Source organism: Protobothrops mucrosquamatus, unplaced genomic scaffold, assembly GCF_001527695.2.
Source record: "Protobothrops mucrosquamatus isolate PMUCROS unplaced genomic scaffold, P.Mucros_1.0 scaffold_297, whole genome shotgun sequence".
In the NCBI taxonomy this organism is placed as follows: domain Eukaryota; kingdom Metazoa; phylum Chordata; class Lepidosauria; order Squamata; family Viperidae; genus Protobothrops; species Protobothrops mucrosquamatus.
Genome location: NW_015386373.1, coordinates 157,223 through 166,485, shown reverse-complemented (window position 1 = coordinate 166,485; position 9,263 = coordinate 157,223). Strand labels below are relative to the sequence as shown.

General features: G+C 36.5%; 1 protein-coding gene across 3 annotated transcripts in view; it reads left to right on the top strand.

Moving 5' to 3' along the window:
• Positions 1 to 9,217, top strand: part of TPD52 (tumor protein D52) — a 26,088-nt gene extending 16,871 nt beyond the window's left edge. For 2 of the 3 annotated variants that reach the window (XM_015832057.1, XM_015832056.1), the window contains exons 2-6: positions 1,182 to 1,291; positions 2,864 to 3,012; positions 3,948 to 4,049; positions 6,733 to 6,781; positions 7,833 to 9,217. In XM_015832057.1, coding sequence (XP_015687543.1) covers positions 1,182 to 1,291; positions 2,864 to 3,012; positions 3,948 to 4,049; positions 6,733 to 6,781; positions 7,833 to 7,949 — 527 coding nt within the window. In that variant the 3' untranslated portion in view covers positions 7,950 to 9,217. Of the gene's footprint in view, positions 1 to 1,181; positions 1,292 to 2,863; positions 3,013 to 3,947; positions 4,050 to 6,174; positions 6,217 to 6,732; positions 6,782 to 7,832 lie in introns of all 3 variants that reach the window. The other variant, XM_015832058.1, reaches the window with a different exon arrangement.
• The last annotated feature ends 46 nt before the right edge of the window (positions 9,218 to 9,263 follow it).

The following is a 9,263-nucleotide window of genomic DNA, read 5'->3' as shown; positions in this document are numbered from 1 at the left end:
ATTTTTAATGATTTTAAAGTTTCAGGGGATTTTTAAGGATAATTTTAATTGATCGGCCTGTTTAAATATTTCTTTTTAATTCGGCTTTTAATTATTGTATTTGTATTGTAGTTTTTATGAGGCTGTTAGCCGCCCTGAGTCCCATGAGGAGAAGGGCGGGGTATAAATTAAATTATAAATAAATAAATAAAATAAAATGGACTTTGGCATCCACTCAAAATACGCTCAACTCATTGAGGGGAGAGGAGTGGCAGCTCCTATAGCCTACTGGCAAATCAGGGCATCAGTCATAGTTAGACCCGTGGGAGAGTGGCTTATCCTTGGCCTAAAAGAAAAGGGTCATGTTTGGAGATACTGCTGCTGTAATTGCTTTGCAATGTAATAATAATCTGTAATATTAACCCTAACCCGGTTCAGGTCCACTTACAGGATTGGCTCCTGGATATAAGGAGCCCTCAGTGAGGCATAGACTTTTGGTCCAATACTTTGTTTATCTGGGTTGGTCACTGGGGACCAGGGACCAGGTGTTCTGTCTTCTGAGCTTTCGAACTCTAGGCCAGAGAGAAGCTCCCTGAAGATGAGTTCTAGCACGAGTCTGAAAACTCAGACGGCAGAACCGCTGGTCCCCAGTGACCGACCCAGATTGGTCACATTATCCTGGGACACATATTTTTGCCTTTTGTTTGTAGATCATAATAAAAAAATGCGATGGAGCTAGGGAGTTCTGTCCAGCCATACTTTCAGTTTTCACACTAAATGAGAACAGGGCATTGACGTCATGTGGGTCAAAAAGGGTGGCTAAGTAAAATTGCTTGGCACAGCTTACTGTTGGACAGGGCAGGGGGAGGAGCAACCATCAATAGTGTGCTCTATGATGGTTGATGAAATGTTATGCCTGAAACTAACTTGTCTGTCTGGGTTTTTATTGGGATTCATTCTTGACTTGGCATTTAAATAAAAAAAAAAACCACCCTGCTTCTTTGCCCCCTGACTTATACTTTTTATAATTTCCCTAAGATAAGCTTTAGTCAGTTGAACTTAATATCTTAATATTTTCACACCTTGCAGTACATCAGTCTTTTTTTCATACCGAGCCCATCCTAATGACTTCCATTTTACCTCGCTGTGGAACACCTTTGTAGTGTGATGCTAGGTTGACAATTTTGTTCTGCTTTTTAAAGGTCTGCTGAAAAATGAAGCCATTCCTGAAGGAGAAGATGCGGTTGCTGCAATTAATATAGAAGCTCTCTCTGAAGAAGAACAAGAAGAACTTAGAAGTGAGCTTGCTAAGGTAAATTTAATTTGGAATGACAACTTCTTGTGCGATCTTTAACACTAATCTGAAACATTTACTTATACACCTATATTTGAGAAAGATAAAATGATTAACAGATTGTGCAAAGTCATTTTGTATTTAACCATGATTTAAGAAACCACAGTAGGCTGGAAGCCACATTTTTGCTCCCTGTCCTTCTGAAGGGCTTCAGGGATTATACCTAGGGATGTTATCAGAATGGGAGGATCTAAAATTTAACCCCATTTAACTCTATTGGAGGTTCTGGAGCTAAAAGAACTTGCCTGCATGTTGACTTTGAGCTGTTCATGGGGACTTACATATTATTGGCATAATTATATATATTGTCAATGTGCCCCTTTTCTGATGTTGCTATGAATAAAATAAGCTTAGTTTTTCAAGAAGGCCTGAACAGTATGAATATATTCTAGGAAAGTCATATATCAGCATGTGGCTCCTGCAGCATCCCTGGTGTGGGGGGGAGCTAAAATGTTAAACATCTTTTTTAGGTTTTGGGTGAGTTGGAGTGAAATGGGAGGCTTAAAGGTACCTATTTCAATTTTCACAATCAACAGAAATGTACAAATTAAGCTGATTTCTCATTTGGTGGAGTAATGAAGCAAATGAATGACCCAAGGCACCCATTTCATCTGTTTAAAATAATCTAAGTCTTCCCTTAACACTATCCCCATGAATTTAAAAAAGCCATCTGTCTAGTGATGTCATCCCAAACTATACTTCCTATGGATTGCTCTTTTATAAAAAAAAAAACCCTCATACAGTAATTAAGGGTTGTTTTAGGATCTCTAGTTAAATAGTTATAGGTTACTTGAGGGACCATCTCTGTCTATTTGTTTCTAACCATCCAATCTGGGCCAGTAGGATGGGCGTGCTTTGGATCCCATTGGTTAAGGAATGCCTGTTGGTGGAACCTAGAAGACATGCTTTTTCTGCCATTAGGCTGACCTTATAGAAAATTCTCCCCCTGGAGATTAGGATGGCCCTAAACTTCCTAGCCTTTTTTGTGGTCCTAAAGACCTGTCTCAGGGCCTGGACCCCCGACTGCAAGAGGACCCACCTCCTTGCTGTGTTAGACTTGCTGATTGTGATATTTTTCTCAGCTGCTATGCGTTTGAATTTTTGTATTTGTGATGCAGTTATTTTTTACTTGAAACTGTTCTCTGCCCCTAGTCCCTTGTTGACATATACAGTTATACAAATTGATTAAATAAAAATATACTGTAGTGTTGTAGTAGATTCTTAATAAAGTTGAGATTTGATAAAGCACTTATGCACGTTTATGATATATAAAGGTTTTCTTGCTTAAATTTATGAACTGGTATAGATACTGCATATGAACTAGAATACAGTAGTTGAATACCAGATACTTATTGAATTTGAAGTGGCCTAATGTATTTGATTCCATTCTATCTAATGTGTATGTTGAAGTCTGCAGTAAAATATAGACATAAATCTTCTGAAAGAAATGCTAGTGAAGTGTGTGAAGTAGCATTTTCTTTATATATAACATTCTTTTCATTGCTTTGCTTTGTGGATTCTGTCCCATAGGTAGAAGAAGAAATCCAGACTTTGTCACAGGTGTTAGCTGCCAAAGAGAAGCATCTAGCTGAAATAAAGAGGAAACTAGGCATCACTTCACTGCAAGAACTGAAACAAAATATTTCTAAAGGGTGGCAAGATGTAACTTCAACAAATGCGTATGTTTATTTTGCTATTTGGGAGTGATGCGAAAGTGCTTGAGTTTAATTAATTGAGTTTCATGAATATTATCCAGAAAAACCTATAATTTGAGATGTAATGGGGCAGGATTTTTTAAAATTTGGGGTCTAGTGGAGAGGGAAGTTGAATTCTCTGCATGGATATCTCGTTATTGCTTTTTTCTGATGTACTTCATATGAACCATGGTTGTTGAATAAGTCATTATAGTCTAGTCTAGGCAAAATGTTAGACTATAAGTCATGTTTTATAATGTAAAACCCGGGTTCACACATCACAGGTAGACAAAACAAAACAAATGATGGTTTAGCATGGCATATGAATATAGCTGTTGTTTGTTGTCTTCCATTAGGAGAGCTTTCAAATGTTTAATATGTATATAGTATCTATGTCATGGCAATTTTATTAGTTAAAATAGAGTGGCAGATCATTTCCAGGCAAGTAATATTTAGAATTCTGCTAAACAAGTATATCAACATCCTTGCTCAATTTACTACTACTACTACTACTACTAGTAGTAGTAGTAGTAATACTAGTAATACTACTACTACTAGTAATACTAGTACTACTAAATACTTTAATTTTTAAAAATGTTGGTAGCTGAAGGCCAATCATTGTCTAAGATGAAAGCAATCTGACTTTTCTTTTATGTAGTTCCTTTTTTAAAAATCAAATACAATAACAAACCTTAGCAACAGATCAGTAACCTTAATTTATCTTAATAGATGAAAGCTTTGTTTAAAATTCAATCTAAAGTTGATGTTCAGTGGTTATTAAGAGACTTTGTTAATGTTTTTCATGGGATACATTACCTCTTAATTTTAAATGTGCTGAAAAGGGAAATAGACAATCTGAACCTTTAAGGTTCAGGGGTACAAAACCATGATGACAGAAATTGACTAACTTTCCGATACAGGTATAAGAAGACATCAGAAACATTGTCTCAGGCTGGACAGAAAGCGTCTGCTGCTTTCTCAACAGTGGGTTCTGCCATCACAAAGAAGCTGGAAGATGTGAAGTATGTTTTATTTTCTCCCTCCAGTTAGTTATTTACGTTGTAATGGAGATTAATTGTATCAGTTTTTTAAAAAAACAAAAAAAAAACAAAATGCTGTCTGTGCAGCAGAATCTCTAGATCCTTATTTTCTTTCTTGGCTGTCATTTTGAAATGTTTCAGCAGATTATCACCAACAGATAGGCAACAGAGTTCTAATGGTGAACGTTAATTCAATGGTTTCTCTATGCTCTGTTTTATTACTTGCAATTAAACAACTGATTAATTGCTTTTTAATACAGTTTAATAATGTTGTAATGCAGGGGTCCGAACCCCTGGGCTGCGGCCCACTACCTGGCCTTGAACTGCTCAGAACCAGGCCACAGAAGTGGCATGCGAGCATGCGCATGTGTATGCATTTCCACTTGCGCAAATGGCTGGTGAGCATGTGCACATGTGTTCCATTTGCGTGAGTGCCATGTGCGCATGCCTGCCTCTTGGGCGAATGGAACTGCGTGCGCATCCTTGCTCATCACTCTCACGGAACATTCCCCTCCCCGCCACCACCGGTCTGCAAAGTCGGAAGGGTTGGGGAACTCTGTTGTAATAGACTCAAAAGAATTTTGATTGCCAAACAATGTGAAGCATAATAAACCAAAATAATGATCAAAGGACAGTAAAAGGCCTTAGAGATTTTGCCTGTATTATGGATATAATTTTGATTCAAGTAATTTTTATTATTATAAATATAATTTTGATTCTAATAGTGTTTTTGTATTAGAACTTTTTTTTGTATGTGGTTGGTTTGGAATTTTGCAATTTACACTGAGTTAGATGGTTAGCAGAGACTTGACTAAAATATATTTGCAGTTGGCATGGGGAATATTGTTCCATTGAACTCATATGTACAGAACTCTCCACTTCTACAAGCTTCTCTTGAAGCACAAATTGACAAAAGGAAATGCTCTGAAACTTGCATTAGGAGCAATAAGCAGCTCAGACTATAAAAGTAGAAAATTTTCTAGGCAATAGCATGTTGTGAATGTTGTGAATTCCCCTGCATGGACTTGTAAATCTCAGAATTGCTTAGAATTAAACTGTTAATGTGGTTTTGAATTATTGTACAGTTGATGAAATTTGCAGAAAAATGCTTCTGCACCTTTAGGTGTCCTGGCAAACTAATATTATACAGACTATAGCTCTGAATTCCATTCCCTAGCATCAGGCTATAGATTTGCAGGTTGAAGGCAGGACAGTTATTAATAAAACTGAATATAACATAATATTTAGATAAAGCAAAATATAGATGTCAAATTAAAGCTGGAATCATCTGGCTGATCTATCTACACAAATAAAACAAATCACTGTATTTGATTTTAAAACTGCTGAATTGAAAAAGCTGGATTTTAATGCAGAGAATAATCTTATTTTGGCACTTATTGAAATCTTCAGATATCTACATATTTACAATACTTTGAAAAAGTATTTATATGGTATATTCTTTTATATAGAATCATATTCTTATTTCCAAATGCTGCTTGCTATCCTACAGAGTTTATGCATTTATTCTTTCAAGTGAGATGTCTAAAACAGAGGTCTCTAACCTTTCCGGTCTCCCGGACTGGAGGGAAGGAGAGCAGCTTCAAAATTAAAGCTACACACACTGGCGCAGCACTAGCAGCCATGTTCATGCATGCAGCATGCACTAACACTGTACGTGTGCGTGAACGGCCACACACCCCCACGGGGGCTAGCGGCCTGTTTGCGCATGTGCAAATAGACCACGCAAACCACCCAGGCTAGCAGTGCATGCGCAAATGGGCTGTGAACACCCGCCCCGCACTAGCATGTGCAAATGGTGTCACGGGCGCTAGTGCAAGTGGAGAATGCGTGCCCCGCATGCGCACAACGGCCAGCCATTTCCACGGCTCGCTGCCCAAGAGCTTGTGGCCCAGCCCCAGACCCTAAGTTGGGGACACCTGGGCTAAAAGGTTTGGAAAAAGGATGAGTCATTATATAAAGTCACCTGAAACTCCTCTATTCTTTTACAAATTCTACCACTACAGTACTGTCAAAAAATATTCTCTTCAAGGACATGCTAATCAGTTTTTATAACCAGATTTTCCTTTCTTTTAATGCTGCCATTTAGTATACGTTGTCTACAGCATTCAATTAGTATGCCTGCTATGAGGTAAAGTATGTATTGTTTACTAGAGTGCCCAAATTTGACAAAATGTGAATAGGAATGGCTCAGTTTGTTTGGTACAACTGCACCAGGATATTAAGTATATAAAAGTATCAGATTTATATACAAACTGCTTGGCACATCTGTATTTAAAGCAAGAGATACACTGAAAATGTGATGAATAGTTTGTTTGGGCGGAACCTATTTGTAAAGCTGTAAAACTACAGCTCTGAACATAATTCAGAGTAAAATTCATGTAACTATAGAAATCAGTAACAAATCTAAAATGATGGTGATAAGTACTATATGTGAGTGACAATCCTTTTAAAAATGAATACATTCCTCATCATCACTAACCAGATGGTGATGAGGAAAAAGAGTGCTTACTAAATTTAAAGTATCAGAGGTTACATTTTAAATACTATGGAATACTATTTAATTTTGTTTGTAGGTTCTCCCTACTTAGTCTGAGATTGCATGTATATTTCTAACTTGAATTTTTTTTCTTTTTTCTTTCATTAGAAATTCTCCAACATTCAAGTCATTTGAAGAAAAAGTGGAGACCCTAAAGGTAACATTTAACAATAAAATGTGTTGCTAAAGGGGAAGGAATTGGTTATAAAAGAATTAACTTACCAAGATACTAATAGTTTAACACTTAGGTTTCTCCCATCTATGGAATGAATTTTACATTTAGCACTTATTGCAACTGCAAGATAGAATAGAGAAGAGCTTTTATTCTTGAAAATAGAATAACATCGATTCAGTATGAATACCTTTGGAAATATTGTACTCTAGTGGAATAGTGCTTTATTCCATTTCGAGACTTTTTAACTTCATTAGTACATAATATGGTATCAGAATTCTGGAAATTATGAATCCAGACAGTAGTACTCATTACTTTTATCAATAAAACCAATTAAAGCCAAGCTTGCTAGGAATTCTGGGTGGTGTACTTACAGCAGATCTGAAGAACTCATAAAACATTTTTAGAATTGCTTTTGGGCAGAAGGTTCTGGGTTGATACTCTTAGCAAGGCAAGATGAGAGGCTTCCTAGGTGTAATAGTTTCCATGGAAAAAATATGCAAATAAAAATAGTGTTCTAACAGAAAATGGGGCGTGAATATATTCCAGTGGAAAAATTGCCCTCTTCAGTATTAGAGGTCTTTTTTTTTTTAATCCTCAGTCTAGTATTTTGCCACAAATTACTGGAAAGCTGTTGAAATGCCACATTTCCCAGAAAAATGCTAAAAGCGTACTTTGGATGGGGGAGGGAGTTCTATGGAAACCCTTCTTAAATTGATTTGCTGCCTTAAAGTGGTAAATGGCTGCTAAATATATAAGTGTACAGCAATTTACATGCCGGCTGAGGAATTCTGGGAGTTAAAGTCCACAAATGTTAAAGTTGCTAAAGATGAAAAAGATTGGTCTAAAACACAGATTATTTACAGCAGGGGTCATCAACCTTGGCCAACTTTAAGACTTGTGGACTTCAATTTACATGCTGGCTGAGGAATTCTGGGAGTTGAAGTCTACAAGTCTTAAAAGTTGCCAAGGTTGAGGACCCCTGATTTACAGTATCCACTGATTAGCCTCATAAAATTTTAAATTGCCCTTTTAGACTAAGGTTGGGGGAAATAAGCCTGCTGGAGCTGACTTTGGAGATGTCCTGAATTCTGCTGCCAACGCCAGTGCCACAGAAGCTACCCCAAAGCAGACTGAAGAGGAGACTCAATGATTGCCTCACCTTTGTACTGTCCACTGTCAGATGCTGCAAGCAAATGCTGAAGTGCATCACCTCTGCTATTGATTCCTCCAGAGTGTTCTTCTGTTTAGCACTTAGCTTTCTAAATATTTAATAGTTTCTTGAGGTTCAGAGTATTTTTGAACTAGGAAAATACACTTGCCTTTGTTAATCTGCAGGACAGGAATTTTTATGTATTTTGAGTATTAGGCTTAATTCCGGTCTAGGTAATCACTAAGTTACTGCATTACAAAAAATTAAAAACAGAGCTGGAACATTATGCCCATGTGACATTTACATTATGAGTCATCACTTCATGTCTGCTTTCACAGACAAACCTTGGAAGTCTTTGTCTAGCCATTAAGTGGATATTAATTGATATTCTTTGGCCAAATAAATTGGCCAAATTAATTAATATTCTTTGGCCAAATAAATTGGTTTGGGTTTTGCAATGGCTATTGTACCACTTTTCTTTTGCAGTTATGAAAGCTGAAGATGGGTAGCTTCCAAGCATGTCATCTGTGATTTATTGAAATTCTCCAGAAAATATGTCTTTTGACAGATCTCAGCCTGAAATACTTTTTTTTCCTTCAAGGTTACAAGTGGATTTAATTGTTTTTGCCTTGTCTACTGAATGTTGCAGAAGTAAAATGAGTTTATAGGCATGAAGCAGATGATAAATGTAAAAGCTTAATACAGCTTTCAAATCATTCCATGCTAATTAAAAGTGTTATATGTTTATTCCACTCTCATGAATTTAAATTATGGGAGAGTATATTTCATCCTCCTCTCCATTACTATTGGTAGAAGCTGTGGGCAGTTTGTACACATGTGTATGTGGATTCTGGGAGTTTGCATCTGTAAGAAAAGGCCTTCAATGAAATAGGAGCCTGTCTAAATTGAAAATCCATATTGAAGCTTGAGAATATATTTAATATTGCAATCATAGGTCAATTTCATATATAAAATATTAATTAAATTTGTTGCTCTAAAAAGATTTATATGTTTTATTTTCTGGCACATTATAAAACATATTTTGAAGATGTTTTTGCTTCTTTTAATCACCAAGCTTAAACTAGAACTAGAACACATCCTTAAGATGCACCGTAACTTGGGCTTTGACTTTATAGCTGCACCAAAAAGGCTACACATCATATAAGTCAACTTACGCTGTATTTGGCAGCTTTCTGTAGCATTTCAGATTTAGTCTGAGTACTTGATTACGTATACAAATAAAATGCATTGTATTGTCAAACACAAAAGGCTATCTGAATGTTTTCAAACATGGTTTTATATTTCATACAGTTC